This window comes from Entelurus aequoreus, linkage group LG25 (assembly GCF_033978785.1).
Source record: "Entelurus aequoreus isolate RoL-2023_Sb linkage group LG25, RoL_Eaeq_v1.1, whole genome shotgun sequence".
Taxonomy (NCBI): Eukaryota; Metazoa; Chordata; class Actinopteri; order Syngnathiformes; family Syngnathidae; genus Entelurus; species Entelurus aequoreus.
The window spans coordinates 29393762-29420639 of record NC_084755.1 but is presented as its reverse complement, the minus strand read 5'-3'; the positions used below and the strand labels follow the sequence as shown (position 1 = coordinate 29420639).

Genomic DNA, 26878 nt, shown 5'->3' with positions numbered 1-26878 from the left:
TGAACAATGCCAACACTGTCATAAATATATAGTGAAAACCACACTAAACAACAATGACAAACACATTTTGGAAGAATATTTGCACCGCAACACAACATAAACACTACAGAACACATTCCCAGAATTCCCTGCAGCACCAACTCTTCCGGGACACTACAATATAAACAAACGCCATTGGTGGATTTACATTTAACATCCACTGTAATGATACCACGTACAAGAGCGTATCTAGTTGATACTACTATAATTACATCGATATTTTTTAACATCACAAAATCTTTTTTCGTTTTTTTTTTATTTATATTATGTTTATAAACTCAGTAAATACGTCCCTGGACACATGAAGACTTTTAATATGACCAATGTATGATCCTATAACTACTTGGTATCGGATTGATACCCAAATTTGTGGTATCATCCAAAACTAATGTAAAGTATCAAACAAGAGAAGAATAAGTGATTATTACATTTTAACAGAAGTGTAGATAGAACATGTTGAAACAGAAAGTAAGCAGATATTAACAGTAAATGAACAAGTAGATTATTAATTCATTTTCTACCACTTGTCCTTAATAATGTAGACAAAATAATAGAATGATAAATAACACAATATATTACTTTATACATCAGCAGACTACTTAGGAGCCTTTGTTTGTTTACTTACTACTAAAAGACAAGTTGTCTAGTATGTTCACTATTTTATTTAAGGACTAAATTGCAATAATAAACATATGTTTAATGTACCCTAAGATTTTTTGTTAAAATAAAGCCAATAATTACATTTTTTGTGATCCCCTTTATTTAGGAAAGTACCGAAAAGTACAGAAATACTTTTGGTACCGTTCCAAAATATTGGTATCGGGACAACACTAATACATACACATATACAGTACATATTTACATACATACATATATATATATTTAATAACAATAATAAATAAAAAACATTAAATACAAAAAAATACAAAAACTTTCATAATTTTCAAGAAATCTATTTAAAATATACATATATGTAAAATTTCATTAAAACTTAATAATTAATAAACCAATCAAAAATTGTATTTGCAATTTCATTACGAATACAATTTAAAATTATTTGTTTTTTTAGACCATCTCCACTTTACTCACTGCGTGTATACGTCAGCAGCCAAGAGAAGCGTTTTTAACCTGTTTTAAAAATGTTTTGCTATACCTTTTTTAAACCAAATAATATATTGCGAAATCAGGAATCGTGTTGAATCACGACTCGTTCTGAGACTAATTGTCACCCCAAGAATCCGAATCGTGAGTTGTTGTCAGGTTCACATCCCTACTGATAACAACACTCTCCAAGTCCAACACAAAGCTGACATGTAGGCCTAGGATTTTGTCTGTTTTGGGGTCCACTCGAAAGCGTCATCGGTGGGGGTGGAAAACGAGTGGAGGTGGGGAAGGGACGAGTGTACGAACCCTCCCAACATCCTCCGCCCTGTACCATCAACACCATAGGAGAAAGCGGAGCTGCTATAATCTCTTTTTTTGGCGCTCCATGAAAGAGAGCGGAAGAGCCACGAGGGCCTTGGTCCACTTAGATGTGCTGCCCCTCACCCCAACAGTGTGTGTGTGTGTCTGTGTGTGTGTGTGTGTGTGTGTGTGTGTGTGTTCTTGCAATTCTACCCTTCTTGAGACATCAACAAGGAAAAGTACCTTCCATATGAGGACCGGTGAACAATTTAGAACCGAAATCATGGTCCCAATACGGAAAACCAATGCATCTAATAGAGCAGGCCTGGGCAATTATTTTGACTCGGGGGCCACATATAGAGAAAAAAATGTGTCTAAGGGTCGGTATATCTATTTTAGGAACACTAATACAAAACCTCACAATAATGTCTGATTGAATGCTAAAAACGTTATGACAGACCGCCTTAAAAAACGTAATGGAATTTTAAATGATCATATTCAAAGTCATGTGTCCAGGGACGTATTTCCTGAGTTTATAAACATAATATGATTTTTTTTTTAATTGAAAAAAGATTTTGTGACGATAAAAATATTGATGTAATCATTGTAGTATCGACTAGATACGCTCTTGTACTTGGTATCATTACAGTGGATGTCAGGTGTAGATCCACCAATGGCGTTTGTTTACATTGTGAAGCGCCAGCTTGTTAGCGGTGTTGCGGTGAGCTATTGTATCCTCCTACGGTGTGTAGTGAAGCATGTTTAACTATTCCTCGTTCTGCAGGGATGATACTTGTAAGAAACTTTATTTGTTGCCACTGAGGCGAGGATTAGTGATTTAGAAGCATACTTGCCAACCCTCCCAATTTTCCCGGGAGACTCCCGAATTTCAGTGCCCCTCCCGAAAATCTCCCGGGGCAACCATTCTCCCGAATTTCTCCCGATTTTCACCCGGACAACAATATTGAGGGCGTGCCGTGATGGCACTGCCTTTGGCGTCCTCTACAACCTGTCGACGCGTCCGCTTTTTCTCCATACTAACAGTCAAATGTTGTATGCGGTTTCTGCAGACACACGTAAGTGACTGCAAGACATACTTGGTCAACAGCCATACAAGTCACACTGAGGGTAGCCGTATAAACAACTTTAACACTGCTATAAATATGCGCCACACTGTGAACCCACACCAAACAAGAATGACAAACACATTTCGGGAGAACATCCGCACCGTAACACAACATAAACACAACAGAACAAATACCCAGAACCCCTTGCAGTACTAACTCTTCCGGGACGCTACAGTAACAGCTCGAAGGGGAATGGGAATGCTGCCTGCACCTCAACCACGCCCCCCCAAGCCAAGCCCCCAACACCCCCCGCCCCCCATCTCCAGAATTCGGAGGTCTCAAGGTTGGCAAGTAAGTTTAGAAGTAGCTAAAACACTGCTGACTGCAGATGGATGTTAGCTGCTAGCTAGCTAGCCATGTCTTAAAGCACCTCTTCCTGAGGGCGTTTCAGTGTTGTAGCTTCACCTTTATCGTTAGTTTTTAACCCAAAATGCGTCCATTTTCCCTTTTCTGTCTACACGCTGTGTCTGCTTGTAAGTACTCCGTGATTGTGCGCTGCCGAACATGCTCCTCTGCTCGTAAAACCAGCAATGTCACGACATGACAACGGTGCGCCGTCATGCCCGTTAAAGGGGAAAAAAAGAGAACCGGTACTTTTTAGAGGCGGTATAGTACCCGATTATGATTAATTTGTATCGCGGTACTTTACTAGTACCGGTATACCGTACAACCCTACAACACAGCCCCGGTCCTCTAAAGGTTGTTAGAATAATTATGTATATATTATCACACTAACTTTAGTATGCTTAAAGTCCATTGCTTTAGTTATTGGCTATTGTGCTCAAGTTAGACTTTTCTAATCTGTGCAAGGACAAAGACTTCTTGTCTGAGGGGTGGCCTCAGCCACAGATGTTATCTTTGTTTTAGCCCGCTAGCAGCCAAGGACTTCAAGGACCTTAACGAAGATAAGATGACAGCACGCAGACGAAGCAGAGACTTCAAGGACCTCAACGAAGATAAGATGACCACACGCAGACGAAGCGGGGACAAGGCGAAATCACAAGGCCCCCAGCACATTCCGTCACGTATCGTGCGTCCTGGACCTGCTTTGCATGATATATGTGACCACTCCTTTTAGATGCGGCCTTAGTGTTGTTGACTGTGGAACTCCTAAATAAATAGAGGGACACAGGAGCTGAACCTTAGAGCGTAGGGCGAGACTGTGACTAAGGGTGCAGCTCCATGCGTTCTCCCCATGAGCTAAATTGAACTCTGTCTCTGCATGATTCCTTGCTTCTTGTCTGATTAATAGATGTCATCAGTGTTTGAACCTGACAAGGTCCTGGAACTTTTCAAAGTGCCACCTTGCTACTAGGAACTGAAATAGTTCTCGTGCAACTTTTTTTTACCCGGGTAGATTTTGGCATAAACACAGGGAGGGATTTCATATTTTAGGGTAAATGGGAAAGTTCCTATTATTGTTATTTTCCTATACCACCTACCTAGCGTCTTCCTGTCATCCCCTTCCCTAGTGTCTCCCTATCCTTCCATCCTTTTTCTGCTTTCCATTTTTTCCAATGGCGTCTGGTCCGCGGTGCCATTTTGTATTTGGTGAAACATCCAAGAGACCATGAATATTCATGACTAATCCACCCTGTGCCATCCACTACCCCCACACACACCGGGCCCTGCGGTAGAAGGCAACACTTGGTAGCAGCACATGGCGAGACAGCTGTTGCAAACCAAGCCAGACATCTGTGCGCTATAGTGGAGCACCAGGAGAATCAAGAGGGACGGAAAAGCAAATTATTTGTGTTGTTAGGAACAAAGGAGGACACGAGATAACCCGATAGTGGTGGCAAGGTTGGTTTTGTGTGAAGTGGTTTGATATCAGGGTAAAAAGGAACCATTTTTAGGTAGTGGTGGGGTCATCCGGGTGAAAGGAAGGGGATTAACCAGACGGAGGAAATGGCCACAAGAGGGAATTGAGAGAAGATGGAGGCATTTGAGACAAAAAGATCATAAATTGCATGCAAATTAAAAAGTAAATATTTTAATTATATTGTTCTTTTTTTAAATTAATTAATTTATTTTATTTAAAATGTTTGTTTTTAATTTTTTTAAACATTTTTGTAGCCTTTTATTTTCTTAAAAAAAATATACAAAATGGTTTGTATTTTTTTTAAAGACTGATCTCATTGAAATCTCATGAAATCGGTGCGTGAACAACTTCAAAATGAGGACCTTCATAGTTAAACCGGGCTTATTTTTCATTCACGCCAGACAATAATAACAAGATCCTACATAAGCAGAACAAAAGACAAGATGATCTGATAAGATTTGTCAGAGATGTAAGAGCTCCAAGTCATTTTTTTTCCATTAATTCGCTGCCAAATGCAGACTTTGGATCGGCGCTGGAAGAAACTTGGTGGGGAAATCGATGCCTCTGACCGTGAATACACGCACTTAATCAGATTTGTTTATGCCGAAACAATGTTCAATAAACAATAAATAATGTTAAATGTAATGTTATATAAACAATGTTCATAAATTATCATTTTAATTACTTTGAAAATTGGCTGACTGAATGAAGCCTGCTCTAAACTTAAGGGAGGTCATGAAATAATATATGGTAAAAACATTGTTAGTTTTAAACATACAGCACGGCATTATGATTATTAGAGCAGGGCAGAAAAATCAAAAGGGAAACGAAATGGAAGGTTAAAAAAAATGAGCAAATTAATGAGAAAGAAGCAACATCTGTTTGCATATTAATGATGTTGCTGCTGCAGTCTGTCAAATAAAATTATTGAAAAGATAAGATAAACACACATTGTATATTATTATAATTAATATAAGATACCATAGCAATATGAATAAAAATAGGATAAATATACTATTAGTATTATTTTATTAAATGTATATTATAACATATATAATTGTATTAATTTAAGAAACACTAATATATATCAAGAAAATAAATTGTGGTAGTCAAAATCAGTTTCATTTTTAGATCAGGCAGATTGAAGAAAAAAACATGAATTCACTCAATTGTGAGAGAAAAATTGAATTAAAAAATGATAATTAAGAAAAACAAAAAATAAAAAAACATTACAACACACAACTAGTACACTGTTCCACCACCTCTGGCTTTTATAAGAGCTTGCGGTCTTTGACTCCGTTTACACTGCAGGCCAAAGTGGCCCCAATCGGATTTTTTTGAAATCCGATTTTTTTCCCCAACTGACTGTTTAAACTGCAAGTAAAATGTGATCTTGATCAGACTCAAGCCCCAATGGGGCCTCGCTGTGGCCCCAATGCGGCCTCGACGTCACTTGCATGCGCAGTTCGATAAAGTTAAAACAAAGGAAGTTGACCGGATTCCGTAAATGAACATGGAAGTCACTACTCCTACTACAAAATAAAATAAAAGTCGCCATACCTTTGTTGTGAAAATAAATTACATTTATATAAAGTATGAATGAGGTGGCTAGAGTGTCCGCCCTGAGATCGGTAGGTTGTGAGTTCAAACCCCGGCCGAGTCATACCAAAGACTATAAAAATGGGACCCTTTACCTCCCTGCTTGGCCCTCAGCATCAAGGGTTGGAATTGGGGGGTTAAATCACCAAAAACGATTCCCGGGCGCGGCCACCGCTGCTGCCCACTGCTCCCCTCACCTCCCAGAGGGTGATCAAGGGTGATGGGTCAAATGCAAAGAATAATTTTGCCGCACCTAGTGTGTGTGTGAAAATCATTGGTACTTTAACTTTAATATATAGTATATATTTGGGAGGCCTCTATTTTTTTATGGCTGTTAAGTAGAGGAGGCACAGATCTACGTTAGCTTTATTTTTCAACTCATTTACGTAAACAACTTACACAATGTACGTAACATGTAAACAAATACGCCACAATGTCAATTAGGGTCCTTCAACAATCGCTATTTCTTCGGAATCACAATATAAATGAACATATTACATATAGTGCATCACTATTGACTAGTGATGCACTGAAAATTCAGCCGTCGACTTTGCTCACCGAAACCGGATGTTGTGATGAAGTATCCACTTCCACTCGCAGGCTGCGTCTTTCCACGTGCACGCGAATGACGTAGCGCGCCCAAAGATGACATAAAAGTCGCATTGTCGTTTAGACTGAAGTCACATTTGAAAGGATCAGATTCCGATCGAATTTGGGCTACATCCCGATGTGGCCGGAATCTGATGCAAAAAGAACCGATTTGAAGTGTTTACACTAGCAAAAAAAATCAGATCTGTGTCCCTGGAGGGCAAAACAAATCAGATTGGATGTGCAGTGTAAACAGGTCCTACGAGTGACAAACAGAACTCTTAATCAATCTTGCTCCGACTTTCTCTGATTGCGGTTGTCAGAACAGCTTTGCAGCTTGGAGTCCTAATTGTCATCCACCATTTTCTTCTATTTCTACCACACATTTTTAATTTAATTAAGATTTGCTGGCCATGACATTGACGTTATGTATCTTTCTTCGAGGAGAGTTTTCACAGTTTTTGCTCTCCGGCAAGACGCATGATCATCTTGAAAATGATGTCATCATCCACTGATGGAATAAGAGACGTGTCCAAAATATCAACGTAAATTAATACATTACCTGACATGCAGCCCACATCATCAATGACTGTGGAAATGTGCATGTTTTCTTCAGGCAGTTGTCTTCATAAATTTCATTGGGGACGGTTTGGCGCGGTTGGGAGAGTGGCCGTGCCGGCAACCTGAGGGTTCCTGGTTCAATCCCCACCTTCTACCAACCATGTAACGTCCGTTGTGCCCTTGAGCAAGACACTTCACCCTTGCTCCTGATGGGTCGTGGTTAGGGCCTTGCATGGCAGCTCCCGTCATCAGCGTGTGAATGTGTGTGTGAATGGGTGAATGTGGACATAGTGTCAAAGCGCTTTGAGTACCTTGAAGGTAGAAAAGCGCTATACAAGTATAACCCATTTATCATTTACCATTGGAACCAAAACCAACCAAAAGTTCCAGCATCCTTTCTCAATGCTGATTCGCGATTCATCACTGAATATGACTTTAATCCAGTCATCCATAGTATAGTACATGGCAGGGCTGTGAATCTTTGGGCACCACACGATTCGATTCAATTCTTGCGGTTAACAATTCGATTCAAAATCAATACTTTTTTTAATAACATTGGGAAATTGGGTGCCAGTTCTATGATTAACGACATTCCTCAATAAAATAGATGAACAGTTTTGATACCCTTCTATATTACTTAAAAGAAAACTGGTTTTGCTTGATCAAATTCCACCCAAACATTTAATAAAGTCAAATACAAATAAGGCAACAGAAGTGCCCCACACTTCTTTTCTAAAGTCAATCTGTAGAGCAGATATGATCATCTACATCAACAATATGATTTGCCCGAGTTGCTGGAAAGCATAGATTATTAAACAAAAACAAAACAAAAAAAACTTATTATTTTTTAATACATTTTTGATTTTTTAAAATCAATTAAGAATAGTTACAAATAAGATTTGAAAATCGAAAAACATTTTTGACACCTTTAGTCAGTGGTTCTTAATCTTGTTGGAGGTACCGAACCCCACCAGTTTCATATGCGCATTCACCGAACCCTTCTTTAGTGAAAAAAAAAATGTTTTGTTTTTTTTCAAATTCAAGAAAAAGTCATATGTTTTTTTACTGGTGCACAAAATGAACCGTGCATGAACATCACCTTGTTCAAAGAACAAAACCAACACAGTGCATGAACTCACAACAAATGAAACACCTTACACACATTACCATGAATTGATTAACGTGGACCCCGACTTAAACAAGTTGAAAAACTTATTCGGGTGTTACCATTTAGTGGTCAATTGTATGTAATATGTACTGTACTGTGTAAACTGTACTGTTTCATATAATGTATTCTCTTCCTTTGCAATCTACTAGTAAAAGTTTCAATCAATCAATCAAAAAACCTGCAAATCAGATGGAAAATTAGAGGGAACATTGTTTGGGGGTATCCATAATACGCCGATAGGGAGAAGTTTTTATTTACATGATAAGTCGGATGTGTCTTTACCTCCGGGGCGGAGGCTCCGCCGAACCCCTGAGGCCGACTCACCGAACCCCTAGGGTACGATCGAACCCAGGTTAAGAACCACTGCCCTTAGTGTATATAGTACAGGCCAAAAGTTTGGACACACCTGCTAATTCAATGCGTTTTCTTTATTTTCATGACTATTTACATTGTAGATTGTCACTGAAAACTATGAATGAACACATTAGACTTAGACTTAGACACTGAAAACTATGAATGAACACATTAGACTTAGACTTAGACAAACTTTATTGATCCACAAGGGAAATTGTTCCTAACAAGGGAAATTGTTCCAAAATGTGGAGTTAAGTACTATCGAGAGAATGCCAAGAGTGTGCAAAAGCAGTAATCAGAGCAAAGGGTGGCTATTTTGAAAAAACTAGACTATATTTTTTTCACCTTTTTTTGTTAAGTACATAACTCCACATGTGTTCATTCATAGTTTTGATGCCTTCAGTGACAATCTACAATGTAAATAGTCATGAAAATAAAGAAAACACATTGAATGAGGAGAAGGTGTGTCCAAACTTTTGGCCTGTACTGTACATCATTTCCAAAATAAACTATGTTTTCTGAATACATATATATGTTTATATTTTTTATAGTTTTACTTCTATATTTAAAAATGTATAAAAATATAAACTACAATATTCAAAATGCACAAACTACTTTTCTAAAAATATTTTGCCACGCAATAAAAATTTGACTCAACAAAACTTGACCGAGAAAAGACAAACGCTGGCCTTAAAGTGTGTATTTTATCGGATAAAACCAAGAAAAGTCAGGCAAACAAAAGTTGGGAGAGTTTAGAGTGTCTTATGCAGAATGTTTATGTCACTGAGGCACAGAGTCTCCACAGATGGACTGTTGCTCTTTTTGCCAGGCTGCCCATGCCCAGCCTGTGCCCCTCTCGGTGCCCCCTAACCTCCCTCCACACGCCCCCATTCCGCCCGTACATCGCCTGCATCCCTGCATGGGGCCCCAAATTTCTGGCTGCCATCCCTCCCTGACTCCCCCTCTTTCTTAACCCCCCTCCCCCTTGCACAATTCCACCCACCCGGGCGGAGGGTCTACTTGTGGCCTACATAGAGGCGAGCGAGGCAGGCTGGCACCGAGAGGAGCCCTCGGGTTTACAAACTGTGTCAGGCCTCGGGACGCCTCTGTGATCAACACCACGCGCCACACAGACGGAAATAATCAGCAAAATAATAATAATAATTTTAGGCGAAAAGATGAATTTGATTGATTGATGACAGGATGTGAAACCCAGACTACAGATTTCACAGAAGTAAAAGTCATGAAGTTGGGGTCACAAAGTAAACAATATTGGAGTTCATGGCAAACTACAGGTAAGCAGTAACTATTTTTTAATGAGGACAACATAAGACTGCATGTTTATCCCTGCATGGTGGCCTTAATAAAACCTGTTTCCTCTGGTGGGCTTGAATTAAAACCCACCGTCCTTGGGGATAAGACCTAGATAAGTCTGATCAAGTCAATCATTCGCAAATTGTCGTGTGACTGGAATATTAAGACGAAAAGTACACATTCAAGTTTTTGCTTTTTAGGTTCAAATATGGTCAAATTACGGTGGCCAGTAGGGCCCGAAAGGATGGAGTACAAACAGCGTTAAACACACAATTTATAAATGCTGCCATAACATGAATACTGCGAGATTAAAAACAAAAATCTGCAAAAAGACACACGACCGCATGAAGATCTGCATGAGAGAAGTGCTGCCAGTTCAAGGAACAAAATGGAAGTAATTGCTCCGTCGCCCCTCTATGACATCATCAGTGTTCGACGCTGTCGTTCTTTTGCAAACAAACACTAACGCAGGGCTGTCCAGACTATTTGCTCTGGGGGCCGCATTGGGCTAAAAAAAATATGGCAACGCTTTTGCCCCACACTTGACAAATTACGGTTGTCTGTTCGACATATTCCCACTTGAAGCCAAACCACCGCCAGACGATGGACCCCCTGCTGTTTTTCTTGGGAATTAATTCTTCCTTCATTATTACCGCTCACACGGCTACGCTAGCATCACAGCTAACGTTAGCCATGCTGCTACTTCTCTGCTGGGAGAGGGTGTATACGTATGTGACGTATGACGTGACAGTTTGTGACGTGTGTAAGAAGGTGCCCTTGCTGTCTGTGAGAAGCAGACACAGGAAGGAGTGGGAAGAGCCTGTCGTGTAATGCCAGCAGCTAAAAGCAACTGTGTCAGAACGTATACTCCAATATCACCATATAGTCATTTTCTATATCGCACAGAGACAGCTGACATTTTTACCGGTAACTTTTAATTCACATGGCCGTCTTAACGGTTAGAACACATACCTGTGGATGTGTTGAAGGTGTGCTGGAAAATGCGGAACGGAAATTAGGGAGCAGCAGAAAAGTGGAATGTATTATTTAAATCGGTGCGTTGGAAAACACGGACCGGAATAATTTTACAAACTGGATCTGGATCGGCATTTTCCCATGCCTTGCTGATACGCATTTTTTGGCAAATATCGGCGGCCGATCCTATCCAAATATCGGATCGGGACATCCCTAATATAGACACTTGTGTTGCCTTCATTATAAAATGACTTTTGAAGTCATTTTGATAGTAGGCTAATATACCTAATATAGACACTTACATCATTTGTTGCCTTCATTATAACACTTATATAAGACTTTTGAAGTCATTTTGATAGTAGGCTAATATACCTAATATAGACACTTACATCATGTGTTGCCTTCATTATAACACTTATATAAGACTTTTGAAGTCATTTTGATAGTAGGCTAATATACCTAATATAGACACTTACATCATGTGTTGCCTTCATTATAACACTTATATAAGACTTTTGAAGTTATTTTGATAGTAGGCTAATATAGCTAATATAGACTCTTGTGTTGCCTTCATTATAACACTTATATAAGACTTTTGAAGTCATTTTGATAGTAGGCTAATATATCTAATATAGACACTTACATAATTTGTTGTCTTCATTATAACACTTACAGTATATAAGACTTTTAAAGTCATTTTGATAGTAGGCTAGTATAGCTCATATAGACACTTGTGTTGCCTTCATTATAACACTTATATAAGACTTTTGAAGTCATTTTGATAGTAGGCTAATATAGCTAATTGTGCCAAAATTTCCTACAACTAAATGAAGATAAAACTGAGATAATTGTTTTTGGTGCTAAAAAAGAAAGGTTTAAAGTCATCCAACACCTTCAATCACTGTCCCTGAAAACCTCAAATAAAGCCAGAAATCTTGGGGTTATTTTAGATTCTGATTTACATTTCGACAGTCACATCAAATCAGTAACAAAATCGGCCTACTATCACCTCAAAAATGTAAAAAGACTTAGAGGGCTCATGTCAGCTCAAGACTTAGAAAAACTTGTACATGCCTTTATTACCAGTAGGCTAGACTATTGTAATGGTCTCCTTGCAGGTCTTCCCAAAAAAACTGTCAGGCAGCTACAGCTTGTTCAGAACGCTGCTGCTAGAGTTCTAACAAAGACCAAAAAATGTGAGCACATTACACCAATTCTTAAATCCTTACATTGGCTCCCTGTACATCAGAGAATAGATTTCAAAATCCTCCTGCTCACATATAAATCACTACATGGTTTAGGGCCCAAGTATATCACTGATATGCTCCCACTATATACGCCCTCTAGATCACTAAGATCTTCTGAGACCAATCTGTTAGCGGTTCCAAGAGTAAACTCAAATCAAGGGAGATCATCATTCAGTCACTATGCAACACATAGCTGGAATAAACTTCCTGAAGATGTCAGACTCTCCCCAACTCTCACTACTTTTAAAACTAGACTGAAGACTTTTATGTTCACCTTAGCTTTCAGCTAAATCTTTTAATCTTTTAACTTTTAACGTCTGCACTGTTTTTATTTTTATTGTCTGCATTTTAATTTTGCTTTTATTTTCTTTCATTTCACTTTGTTGTCTGTGAAGCACTTTGAGTCTGCCTTGTGTATGAAAAGCGCTATACAAATAAAGTTGCCTTGCCTTGCCTTGCCTAATTAATAGACACTCGCATCATGTGTTGTCTTCATTATAACATGTATATAAGACTTTTAAAGGCCTATTGAAATGAAATTGTTTTATTTAAACGGGGATAGCAGATCCATTCTATGTGTCATACTTGATCATTTCGCGATATTGCCATATTTTTGCTGAAAGGATTTAGTAGAGAACATCGACGATAAAGTTCACAACTTTTGGTCGCTGATAAAAAAAGCCTTGCCTGTACCGGAAGTAGCGTGACGTCACGGGTTGAAAGGCTCCTCACATTTCCCCATTGTTTACACCAGCAGCGAGAGCGATTCGGACCGAGAAAGCGACAATTACCCCATTAATTTGAGCCAGGATGAAAGATTCGTGGATGAGGAACATGAGAGTGAAGGACTAGAGTGCAGTGCAGGACGCATCTTTTTTCGCTCTGACCGTAACTTAGGTACAAGCTGGCTCATTGGATTCCACACTCTCTCCTTTTTCTATTGTGGATCACGGATTTGTATTTTAAACCACCTCGGATACTATATCCTCTTGAAAATGAGAGTCAAGAACGCGAAATGGACATTCACAGTGACTTTTATCTCCACGACAATACATCGACAAAACACTTTAGCTACGGAGCTAACGTGATAGCATCGTGCTTAACTGCATATAGAAACAAAATAAATAAATCCCTGACTGGAAGGATAGACAGAAGATCAACAATACTATTAAACCAGGGACATGTAAATACACGGTTAATGCTTTCCAGCCTGGCGAAGGTTGTTGCTAACGACGCCATTGAAGCTAACTCAGCAACCGTACCTCACAGAGCTATGCTAAAAACATTAGCTATCCACCTACGCCAGCCAGCCCTCATCTGCTCATCAACACCCGTGCTCACCTGCGTTCCAGCGATCGACGGTGCGAAGAAGGACTTCACCCGATCACAGATGCGGTCGGTGAGACGGAGGAAGTTAAGGTGAGTTCGCCGGCTAACGCGTCTGCTATCCATCTCTGTCTTCCTGGTTGTGTTGCTGTAGTCCGCCGCGATTACACCGATCCCACCTACAACTTTCTTCTTTGCAGTCTCCATTGTGCATTAAACAAATTGCAAAAGATTCACCAACACAGATGTCCAGAATACTGTGGAATTATGAGATGAAAACAGAGCTATTTTGTATTGGATTCAATGGGGTACCGATACTTCTGTTTCACTGGCTACATCACACGCATACGTCATCATCCAAAGGCGTTTTCAACCGGAAGTTTAGCGGGAAATTTAAAATTGCACTTTATAAGTTAACTCGGCCGTATTGGCATGTGTTGCAATGTTAAGATTTCATCATTGATATATAAACTATCAGACTGCGTGGTCGGTAGTAGTGGGTTTCAGTAGGCCTTTAATTTGCCTCTGACCAGATCCATTTTTGAGTCCCGATTCGATACTTTGACAACAGATTATAGAACTGAAAATGTTTTGTAGAAAGTAACTAAAGTAAACACAATAACACATTTTTATGATGCTTATCTTATTCCATTTAGAATTTCCTAGTCCTGTTGTAATGTGTGGTAGTGAATGCTACACATATATATATTTTTAAATAGAATAAAGTGCACAATAAGTAAACAAATGAAAAACTACTATTGGCTTCCATTTAAATTATTTAGCTCATATCCTTCCTGTATCGTGGATTTGTAAACAATAACAAAAACAACCAACAAATGTTTTATAACAATAAGAGCATTAAAAAGAAAACCATCGATCGAATCACTTTAGTATCGTTCAGATACTGATACTACATTAAGTATCGATAGTATCGAGAACTGGATCGGTCACCCCGACTAAACATTTAACTTTTTTGGGGGATTAGCTTTTCGTGTCGCCCTGCTCAGTGTGTGTGCAGCATGTTTAGCCGTTCCTTTTCCTCGAGTCCTCCAGTGATAACGCTAAATGGAAGAAACTCAATTTTGTTTACCACCATGGCGGTGAGGATGAGTATCTTAGAAGCGGCTTCGCACTGCGGATAGACAACGGGATCGTCGCAGCTCGCGCTCGAATTCAAGCCGCACCCTCCTGGGAGTCATCGAACTCCTGCATGTGTGTACCATATGCAAATGAGATTGTGTTTCCCTGAGTGTGCATCCCTTTTGAAGGAATCTTTCACGCTAGTACAATCTAGCCGTGTGAATACTGGGACACACCTACGGTAAATCTTTTTTTTTTTTTTTTAAAGGCAAATATCACCCCTAAATCCAATCTAATTATTAGGATCTGGACATCTTTAATAAATAGAATTTGACAAGCAGATAAATATAAATAATTACAAATCATGAATAAAAATGGATAAATAAACATTTTTAATTTTTATTGAAAACTATTTGGCAAAAACGGCAATGAGCATTAAAGGTAGAGGGCCTTTGTGCTTTGCTTCAAGCTCTTCCATGAATTCCGTATCAACTTCTTTATCAAAGTGCTGGCACTCGCAACTATCTTTGGCCCCGGCTTATTTTGCAAAAAGTGGACCGCACGAAAAACCGAGGTACAACTGTATTTTCTTTTATAGCTTATTCAGTAATATGAACAATTATACATCAGCAAGTGTACAAGCACAGCATGTAGGAGAGGTTTAGTGAAATAATAAGGGAATGAAGAGGCCAGAAAACACGCAAACGTCCTGTTAAAGCCTATAGTGCATGGGTCGGCAACCCAAAATATTGAAAGAGCCATATTGGACCAAAAATACCAAAAAAAAAATCTGTCTGGAGCCGCAAAAAATTCAAAGTCTTATATAAATGTTATAATGAAGGCAACACATGATGTAAGTGTCTATATTAGCTTACTATCAAAATGACTTTAAAAGTCCTACATAAGTGTTATAATGAAGACAACACATGATGTAAGTGTCTATATTAGCTATATTAGCCTACTATCAAAGGCTGACGCAACATTGGAAATCATTAGTAAAATGGAGGCTTCTCACAGGATGCGATAACTTCTGGAAATTACTGGCTCAGAATGGCCAAAGGTAAAGATGTGTGTGTCCATGTTTGTCAACCTATCTTCCCCCCCCCCCCCCCCCCCCCCCCCCCCCAGAGAGGAGTCGTCGTCCCCCCAGAGAGGAGTTGTCCCCCCCACCCCAGAGAGGAGTTGTACAACAAAGCACACCTTTGTGCACTCACGCACAGCATAAAACATTTGGTGGACAAAATGAGACAACGAAGGAGTGGCATAAAACACGTCTTTCTGTGGCAGCGTCGGAGAAAGTTGTAGATGTAAACAAACTACGATGAGTTCAAGGATAGCTGAAATTAGTAGGACAAAACGGTGCTTGCCAAATACTCTCATCAGTGAAGGATGTTTAACATAAACAGTGAGATTTCTAACAATTAGGAAGGTTTGTATCATGTTTGTTCTCCTACAGAAAATATATTAAAACAAAAAAAACTTTTTTTTTCTTTATCTTTTTCCATTTTCACACATCTCTGAAAGCGGTCCAGGGAGTCACTAGGGCGGCGCTAAAGAGCCGTAGAGCTGCGGGTTGCTGACCACCGCTATAGTGGAAACCCCTGCATTAAAAGTTAACATTCTGCAGCCGCTGAGCGTGCAAAAGTGCGAAGGAGGACGCAAAGACATACGTGTTCATCAATACAGAGAGAAAGAGAGACAGGAGGCATCCATCCTACCATGCACCATGACCTGGCAGAGAAGTCATAACACAGCTGCCACCTTTCCCACGCCATTCCACTCTGCCACGCTGCCTCCCACGCCAGAATCCTCTTGCTGGGGCTGCTGATAAAAATATGGATATGTCAACAAAGTCAACGTGAGGGCACACAAAAAAAAAAAACAGATCAGGAGCTATCTGTAACTATATGCTGCTACAGCATGAGTGGTAGAGTGTGTGAGTGTATACTGTACGTATGCTCTGGTGTGTGTGTGTGTATTTGGAGGGAGAGGGGACACAGAAATGCCACAGAGTCCTCTCCAAGCAGCTGTGCCTCTCGCTTAGCTGGTCCAATCGCTCTCGCTGCCATGTGCGCTCTCGCCGAGCCACCAACTCTGCACCGACAAACCGTCCATGCATCAACACACACACACACACATATATGCGCCACGCTCTGCAGGTTGTGTTCTCTTCCGAGTCAAATTGTGAGTACGGTGACCTTAGTTGGCTTTGTCGTACGCTGATAAACAGTCCAAGAGGGCCCCCGCCAAAGCTGACACGTCTGAGCCAAATGAGGAAAATAAAAGGATTCGACTGGAACTTTGTATTGCCAATTGTGGAGAAGGATTGATTTAATATGCACCCTTTAGTTTGTGAACTGGTGAAGAGGATACCCTCCCCCCCCCCCCAAAAAAAGACTCAGGGTGTTTTTCTTTCGAGTTGCAATAGCCAAAATACTTGAAACAACTAAATCGTATGATTATCCATTTGGTGTTCGACAAGTCATAAATGTTCATGCAATTGCTTTATTTTAACTCATTTTACTGTTCAGGGTAAATGTCCTATTTATGCAATTTAAAAATAAAACATTAATTTACAGATGCAATGGGTTTTTTTTTCTAAGATGTATAATACATTTGATAAAATAAAATATTTATATATATTTACATACACACACACACCATTTATTTATATTTTTTTACAAACCATATATACAGACACTTTTAAAAACAGTTAAATATACAAATGTAAAACGCAATAATTTCTCAGTATTTTTAAATAAAATAAATGATTAAAAAAACAGACATTTTTTGTAGTTTTAATGAAATGTATTAACAGACGCATAAAAAAAATACATATATATATATGTACACAGACACATTTTATAAACTATATGAAAACACATTTAAACAAGAATAAAATATCTAGTATACAACACTTAAAAAAAATTAAATATGTATATTATAAAGACATATCTTTGTATTTTTATTAGAATGTATAAACAGACACATTTTTTAAATAAAACTTTCTATATATATATATATATATATATATATACACACACTTTTTTTGTATTTATTACAAACCATGTATACAGACACATTTAAAAAAGTTAAATATACACAAATACAACGCAATAATTTCTCAGTATTTTTTAAATAAAATAAATGAGTAAAAAAAAATGTCATTTTTAACAGACGCATTTTTACATAAAATCTTTATATATATATATACACATTTTTATAAACTGTATGAAAACACATTTAAACAAGAATAAAATATCTAGTATACGACACTTAAAAAAAATAAAATATGTATATTATAAAGACATATTTTTGTATTTTTATTAGAATATATAAACAGACATTTTTAAAATAAAACATTATATATCCATCCATCCATCCATCCATTTTTTCTACCGCTTATCCCTTTCGGGGTCGCGGGGGATGTCCAGCATAGGCTCCAGCCTATCTCAGCTGCATTCGGGCGGAAAGCGGGGTACACCCTGGACAAGTCGCCACCTCACCGCAGGGCCAACACAGATAGACAGACAACATTCACACTCACATTCACATACTACGCCAATTTAGTGTCGCCAATCAACCTATCCCCAGGTGCATGTCTTTGGAAGTGGGAGGAAGCCGGAGTACCCGGAGGGAACCCACGCAGTCATGGGGAGAACATGCAAACTCCACACAGAAAGATCCTGAGCGCAGGATCGAACCCAGGACCTTCGTATTGTGAGGCAGACGCACTAACCCCTCTGCAACCGTGTTGCCACTTTATATTCATATACATGAATATTAAATATGTATATATGTACAGTATATATATATATATATATATATATATATATATATATATATATATATATATATATATATATATATATATATATATATACACACACACACACACACACACACACACACGTTTTTGTATTTTTTAGCAAGACATATACAGACACATTTTTAAAAAAATAAAGATCTATACAGACGCAATAATTTTTTTGTTTAATACACACCATTTAAAAAAATAAATAAATAAGGAATATACAAACAAAATGTGTTGTATTTAGGGCAGTGACATGTGGTGACCTTCACACCAGGTGAGACAGATAGATGCCTTTGGAGTTTTCTTTCCTTTTTTTAACTTAAATGCATATGCTCTGATCCTTGTTAGTACAGGTTGCCTATTAAAATACCAATAAAAGAAGGAAGTAATTAACTTTGATAAAAACTTGACTTACCTTTCTGTATTTGTATCTGAAGCAGCACCTCCATGAACATGAACTTTGTATGATCACATTCATTTTGTGTTAAAAGTCCACCTTAGAGTATATTTAATCCTGGATATATAATCTTCCACATTGGCAGAAACATTTATTCATTCATTCATTTCATTTCATTCGATTCAAAGCAGTAAAACAACGTTTTTGTATTTGATTAAATAAAAAAGCACAAACATATTGTTTCCTGTGTTAGAAATGCCGCGTGTTTAAAAAAAAAACTGCTGGCTTCCGCTGTAGGGGCATGTGTGTGCTAGCGAGAGCGCCCCCGTTTGTCCCACTGTGGCGAGTCAGAGTACTGCAGGGACTGGAGGACCTTCTTTTTTCTCTATTTTAAAGTCCAATTATCAAGAATAATGATATCACATTTACATTAAAAACATTAAACAGGCTGTAGAAAACATTAAAAAAAAATATATATATATAGACGAACACAATATATTTTTAATTTGATTTATTTGATAAGGACAAGTATGTTACATGAGCACATGTTACATACTACATTTGGGCTAATTCTGAATGTCCGTCCCTAATCTGTATTAAAAAATCATATGTATTAAACGCTTTTAAAAAAAATACTGTATATGTGTGTGTACAGTTGTGGTCAAAAGTTTATATACACTTGTAAAGAACAATCATTTCTACAACTCTTATTTTTTTGTGATAGAGTGATTAGTGCACATACTTGTTGGTCACAAAAAACATTCATGAAGTTTGGTTCTTTTATGAATTTATTATGAGTCTACTGAAAATGTGAGCAAATCTTCTCGGTCAAAAGTATACATACAGCAATGTTAATATTTGGTTACATGTCCCTTTGGCTTTTGGTAGCCATCCACAAGCTTCTGCTTGAATTTTTGACCACTCCTCTTGACAAAATTAGTGCAGTTCAGCTAAATGTGTTGGTTTTCTGACATGGATTTGTTTCTTCAGCATTGTCCACACGTTTAAGTCAGGACTGTGGGAAGGCCATTCTAAAACCTTAATTCTTGTCTGATTTAGCCATTCCTTTACCACTTTTGACGTGTGTTTGGGGTCATTGTCCTGTTGGAACACCCAACTGCACCCAAGACCCAACCTCCGGGCTGATGATTTTAGGTTGTCCTGAAGAATTTGGAGGTAATCCTCATTTTTCATTGTCCCATTTACTCTCTGTAAAGCACCAGTTCCATGGGCAGCAAAACAGGCCCAGACCATAATACTACCACCACCATGCGTGACGGTAGGAATTGCGTTCCTGGGATTAAAGGCCTCGCCTTTTCTCCTCCAAACATATTGCTGGGTATTATGGCCAAACAGCTCAATTTTTTTGTTTCATCTGACCACAGAAATTTCTTCCAGAAGGTCTTATCTTTGCCCATGTGATGAGCAGTAAACTTTAGACCAGCCTTAAGGCGTTGCTTCTGGAGCAAGGGCTTCCTTCTCGCATGGTAGCCTCTCAGTCCATGGTAATGCAAAACACGCTTGACTGTGGACACTGGCACCTGTGTTCCAGCAGTTTCCGATTATTTGCAGACCTGCTTTTTGGTGGTTCTCGGTTGACTCTTGATCATCCTGACCAATTTTCTCTCAGCAGCAGGTGATAGCTTGCATTTTCTTCCTGATCGTGGCAGTGACAAAACTGTGCCATGCACTTTATACTTACGAACAATTGTCCGCACAGTTGCTCTTTGGACCTTTTTTCATATCTGTGCTGAGTTCCTTTGACTTTCCCATTGTCGCCTTTGTAACTGAGTCTAATGACTGCATCACATGAGCCCTATTTAAATGGGCTCAGAGAAGTCAACAGGTGTCGTCAATCATAATCACTCACATGAAGTTAAGAGGCCATGCCATGAAGCTAATTTGATTTGATTGTAACTTTTCTACATCACCCAAATTGATAATGTACGTTGCTGTATGTATACTTTTGACCCAGCAGATTTGGTCAAATTTTCAGTAGACCCATAATAAATTCATAAAAGATCAAAACTTCATGAATGTTTTTTTGTGACAAACAAGTATGTGCTCCAATCACTCTATCACAAAAAAATGATAATAGAAATTATTGGAAATTTAAAACAGCCATGACACTATGTTCTTTACAAGTGTATGTCAACTTTTGACCGCGACTGTGTATATATACACACATATATATATATATATATATATATATATATATATATATATATATATATATATATATATATATATATATATATATATATATATATATATATATATATATATAATATTTATATATATATAGTATATAATATTTACATATATATATATATATATGTATATATATATACCTGTATATGAATTCACATTTTACGAGATACTGAATTTTGATTTTTATTACAAATGGCGCCTGTGCGATGGGACCGGCAGACTGACATCATCACACGAGGATTTATAAAGTTGTTTAGTCCGATATTTATGATGACCATAATCATCTTAAATATGTAAAAATATACTTTTGAAATATTTCACTGTCAGTTTTGACATGTGTGTAAGGGGAGAACTATCACTTTTTCATTTAAGCTTTGAAATAAATGAGTTTCTCAAAGATATTGAGATTGAATGTGGAATTCCACAAGGTTCTGTTTTGGGACCAAAATTGTTTATTTTATACATTAATGATATATGTGAGGTATCAAAGTTATTGAAATTTGTATTATCTGCGGACGACACCAACTTTTATAGTTCGGGACATGACTCAAAAGCGTTATCAAACATTATTGAACAGGAAATTATTAAACTTAAGAGATGGCTTGATGTCAATAAATTATCGTTAAATGTAAAAAAAACAAAGTTTATGATTTTTTGTAAGAGGAAAAGGGAGGAAACGATCAAACTGTCAATAGATGGAATTGATATTGAAAGGGTTTCTGAACTTAGATTTTTAGGAGTGATACTGGATGAGTCTGACATGGAAATCTCATATTGCACATGTGCGGTGACCCCTGTGTTAGATTATAGCAGGGGTCACCAACCTTTTTGAAACCAAGGGCTACTTCTTGGGTACTGATTACTGCGAAGGGCTACCAGTTAGATACACACTTAAATAAATTGCCAGAAGTAGCCAATTTGCTCAATTTACCTTTAACTCTGTTATTATTAATAATTAATGATATTTATCTTTGTGGAAACACTGATCATCTTAATGATTTCTCACAATAAATATATATAGAAACAGATAAATATCAATATGCAACACTTTATTTTTATATTTTCTCTAAGTGCACATTTTTCAAATTGAACATTTTCAAATGATCACTTCTAAGACAGCCTTGTGAAATCACAATATCCCATTTTAACTAGCTAGCCACTAACATTTTTTTTTAACAAATCATGAATTACTTTGCACCATGTTTGTACAAATAATAACTCATGTAAAATACAAAAGTAAACTCTCAAATTTTTAAATCATGTCACACTTTGAACTGGACACCAAATCTGTTATCTGTTTCTTTGTCAGTTAGTGGGAAGCCTGGCATTGCATGCTGTTAACTAGTGTGTTGTACTCTGGTGTGTAACTTGACACTGCAACTCTGAGTGAGTCTTGCAGATGTGCATCAGTGAGGCGTGTTCTGTGTTTGTTCTTGATGAAGTTCATGTCAGAAAAGGCTGATTCACAAAGATAAGATTTTTCCTCATTGTTTGCGGAACCTTCTTAATCTTTTGGACATATTTTCACAGCAATCTGGCCTTAAGCTTAATTATGATAAATGTAAAATGTTAAGGATCGGAAATCTAAAGGGAACGTCCTTTGGAATGGAATGCAAAGTGCCTGTTTTGTGGACAGATGGACCAGTTAACATACTTGGTGTTGTTGTCCCAGAAAATCTGGAAGATCTAGGCTCAGTAAATTATGATAATCGACTAAGAAAGCTGGACAAAATTATGCAATTATGGAAAGGGAAATCCCTAACCTTGTATGGTAAAATGTCTATTGCCAACTCGTTAATTATTCCTCAATTTATTTATTTGTTTTTGTCATTACCAGCTCCATCACAAAACTTTTTTAAGATTTATGAGCGGAGGGTCTTCGATTTTGTCTGGAACGGCAAACCAGAAAAGATTAAAAGAAAGGTTTTGTACAAAGAGTATGAATATGGGGGCCTGAAACTTCTCAACCTTGAAGCTATGTGTCTGTCTTTAAAAGCATCAATTGTTCCAAAGATGTATTTAAACATTGAGTGGTACACAAATGTCCTGTTGGACAAAAAACATGTACTGTATCAAAATAAATTGTATCCTTTTTTACAAGTGATCCCCTCCCAGAGAGTCTGCTGGGAAACATGGCGGGGTTCATAAAGGAAACAATCCACTCATAGTGGTGTTTTCAATTTTATGTGCCAGAAAAAAGAGACGATATTTTGCAGCAGTTAATATGGATGAACTCTAATATTGTAATAGATGGAAAGCCTTTCTTTTGGAAAAATGTGTTTGAAAGAGGAATCATTTTTGTCAATGATATTATCAATGAGAATGGTAAAATAATGAATTTAGAGCTATGTATGGTGATGCTTGCTCAAGCTTTTCATTTTATCAACTAACTGGAGTAATTGGGAAAAGATGGAAACAAATAATTAATTATGGAACTACTAAATTATTAGTTTGTAAACCTCTAATAAGAAATTCTAGTTGGCAAAAAGGAACTAAAATAAATAGAAAAATATATAATTTTTATTTAATAAAGAAATCTTTGAAGGTTGCCTCATACAACACAAATGGAAAATGGGAGGACTTTTTTGACTGCCCGTTGCCATGGAATGCCATATTCAAACTAATCTATAAAACCACTATCGATGTGCAAAATCGTTATTTTCAAATTAAAATTATTTATAACTTCTTACCCACAGGGAAAATGTGAAAATTATGGAATATGACAGAGTCAGATGATTGCCAATTTTGTTGTCAGGAGCCTGAATCCACCCTGCATTTGTTTTGGTATTTTCATATTGTGTCTTTGTTTTGGGTGGAAGTTGAAAAAATGTGTTTAAGGATTGGTTTGTTTATGAAGCTTAATGTGGTTTCTGTTATTTTAGGAGAGTTCATTGACAATCATGATTTAGTCAATTTAATTATAGTACTCGGTAAAATGTTTATTTTTAAGGCCAAAAACAGATATTCACTTAGTATTACTTTCTTTAAAACATTTATTCAGTATTTTCTAACTTTAGAGAGTTACATGGTTGAAAACGATAATGATGCCAAAAAACATTTAAAAAAAAGATGAGAAATACTCAAAGGCTTATTTTGAAAGTATAATTATGTTTATAGATTATATGATATCTGTTGTTGTGTTCCCTAATTTGAGTGACCTGGACATAATCTGGACTGTACATAAATGCTTATTTTGAAAATGTAATTTTGTTTATAAATTATATGCAATCTGTTGTGTTCCCTAATTTTTTTCTGTGTACATGAATGAAGGTGTGTGTTGCTGAGTCCGACTTGGACATTATCTGGACTGGGCCTGGTTTAAAAAACCTTTAAACAAATCTAATTTCATTGACAACCTGGTCTGTTGAAGATAAGGCCCTTTTTTAAAAAATAAAATAAAATAAGATAAATAAATAAAAAACATTTTCTTGGATAAAAAAGAAAGTAAAACAATATAAAAATAATTACATAAAACATAGTAATTAATGAAAATGTTAGTGGACCAGCAGCCTATACAATCATGTGTGCTTCAGGGACTGTGTCCCTTGCAGATGTGTTGTCTATGTTGTGGGAACCAGAATATTGGTAGCAGAAAGAAATAACCCCTTTTCTGTGAGTGGGTGTGGATGAGTGTGCATGGGGAGGGGGGGGGGGGGTTGTTTGGGTTGATGCACTGATTGAAAGTGTATCTTGTGTTTTTTCTATGTAGATTTAATTTTTTTTTTTTTTTTTTAGAACAGGCGACTCATCTGGTCCTTACGGGCGACCTGGTGCCCGCGGGCACCGCGTTGGTGACCCCTGGATTATAGGGTAATGCGTATATTGTATTGTGCACTTATATTGCCATATATCAGCTACTGTGTGGAAGTGTGGGGGAACACATATAAGAGTAACATAAAGGCATTGTATCAACTACAGAAAAGAGCTATAAGGATTATTCATAAAGTAGATTACTTAGAACACACTAACATATGATTTATTAATTCTGCTTTATTGAAACTACATGAGCTAGTAAAGTTACAGACATTATGTGTTATGTTTAAGGCTAGAAGTAAAACATTACCAGCAAATTTACAAAAAATGTTTGTGATCACTTTTGAGAATGAAGAGCATAGAAGAAAAGGTCATTTCCAACATCAGTATTCAAGGACAACTTTAAAACAAATGTGTATATCAGTGGTGGGGGTTAAACTGTGCAATTCTCTTTACAATGAAATAAAAGACTGTAAAAATATATTCCAATTGAAAAATATATATAAAGACAGAACAGTAAGATCATATGGACAGCCATAAGTGTTTACATTTTGCTTTATATTTATTATTTTACTTATTTTTTTGTCTGGTTTTGTATTTGTTTTGTATCATCCCGTGAGGTGTAGATTACTTTTTTTGTTCGGTTTGTAGTTCATGAAGTTTTGCACTTGTGGTTTTTTTGTGTGTTTTTTGTTTGTTTATTATATTTGGATGTATTTGTTTGGTTTGTATGATATCTATTAAGGAAGAGTATGTATTATGTTGAAAGGGGCAGGAAAATATAATATTTTTCTTCATCCTGCTCCTTCTCTGTCAATACGGGGACTATGGGATGGTTTGTTTTCCCGGAATGCAAAGGAAAGTTGGAACGGGCAAGGCGTGAAGGTAAGGACATATTTATTTTAACACTATCAAAAGGAACAAACGAAAAGCGCGCACAAGGGCGGAAGTACAAACTTGGCTATGAACAAAATTAACACATACACTACCGTTCAAAAGTTTGGGGTCACATTGAAATGTCCTTATTTTTGAAGGAAAAGCACTGTACTTTTCAATGAAGATAACTTTAAACTAGTCTTAACTTTAAAGAAATACACTCTATACATTGCTAATGTGGTAAATGACTATTCTAGCTGCAAATGTCTGGTTTTTGGTGCAATATCTACATAGGTGTATAGAGGCCCATTTCCAGCAACTATCACTCCAGTGTTCTAATGAACAATGTGTTTGCTCATTGGCTCAGAAGGCTAATTGATTATTAGAAAACCCTTGTGCAATCATGTTCACACATCTGAAAACAGTTTAGCTCGTTACAGAAGCTACAAAACGGACCTTCCTTTGAGCAGATTGAGTTTCTGGAGCATCACATTTGTGGGGTCAATTAAACGCTCAAAATGGCCAGAAAAAGAGAACTTTCATCTGAAACTCTACAGTCTATTCTTGTTCTTAGAAATGAAGGCTATTCCACAAAATTGTTTGGGTGACCCCAAACTTTTGAACGGTAGTGTAAACAGACTAAGGACATAAAACAAAACTTACTTGGTCAAGCATGGAAAGATCATAGAACTATGGCATGGACGTGTAATCATGGAGGTATCAGAGTTAATGTTGCCAGGCTGACTTCCTGACAACAATGGGCTTAAATAATACAGACATGATTTGTGACAGGTGCGCGAGTGCAAAACGTGAGACAGGTGAAACTAATGAGCAGTCATGGTGACAAGGCAAGGGAGTGAAAACAGGAACTAAAAAGTGTCCAAAAACCAAGCAGAACATAACTAAACAAAAACATGATCAACGGACATGACATTCTCAGGCATTGGTGTGGAAATGTGGGTTTAGTTGCTGAGGTTTAATTGTCTGTCGATCAAAGATGCACATCAATGACGGAGATAAATATACATTATAAAAATAAAAAAATAAAAAAAAAAAATTTAAAAAAATAAAAAGAAGGAGATAAATAAAAAATTAAATTAAATTAAATTAAAATTTTTTTTTGAAGATATTCAAGATTATGAAACATCAGTCCCAATACTTTTTTTCTGCTTGTTTTCATTCTAACAGCACCAAAATCGGCCATATCCAATCAATCACTGATC

At 37.2% G+C, this 26878-nt stretch overlaps 1 protein-coding gene across 6 annotated transcripts in view; it reads right to left on the bottom strand.

Moving 5' to 3' along the window:
• nfixb (nuclear factor I/Xb) overlaps positions 1 to 26375 on the bottom strand; it is a 511053-nt gene extending 484678 nt beyond the window's left edge. For 2 of the 6 annotated variants that reach the window (XM_062037119.1, XM_062037121.1), the window contains exons 1-3: positions 18834 to 19131; positions 16558 to 16698; positions 16323 to 16425 (exon numbers count right to left, since the gene is read on the bottom strand). In XM_062037119.1, the coding sequence (XP_061893103.1) occupies positions 16323 to 16425; positions 16558 to 16673 (219 nt within the window). In that variant the 5' untranslated portion in view covers positions 16674 to 16698; positions 18834 to 19131. Of the gene's footprint in view, positions 1 to 16322; positions 16429 to 16557; positions 16699 to 18833; positions 19132 to 26318 lie in introns of those variants that run through there. The other 4 variants (XM_062037126.1, XM_062037124.1, XM_062037125.1 and 1 more) reach the window with 4 other exon arrangements.
• Between the last annotated feature and the right edge of the window lie 503 nt (positions 26376 to 26878).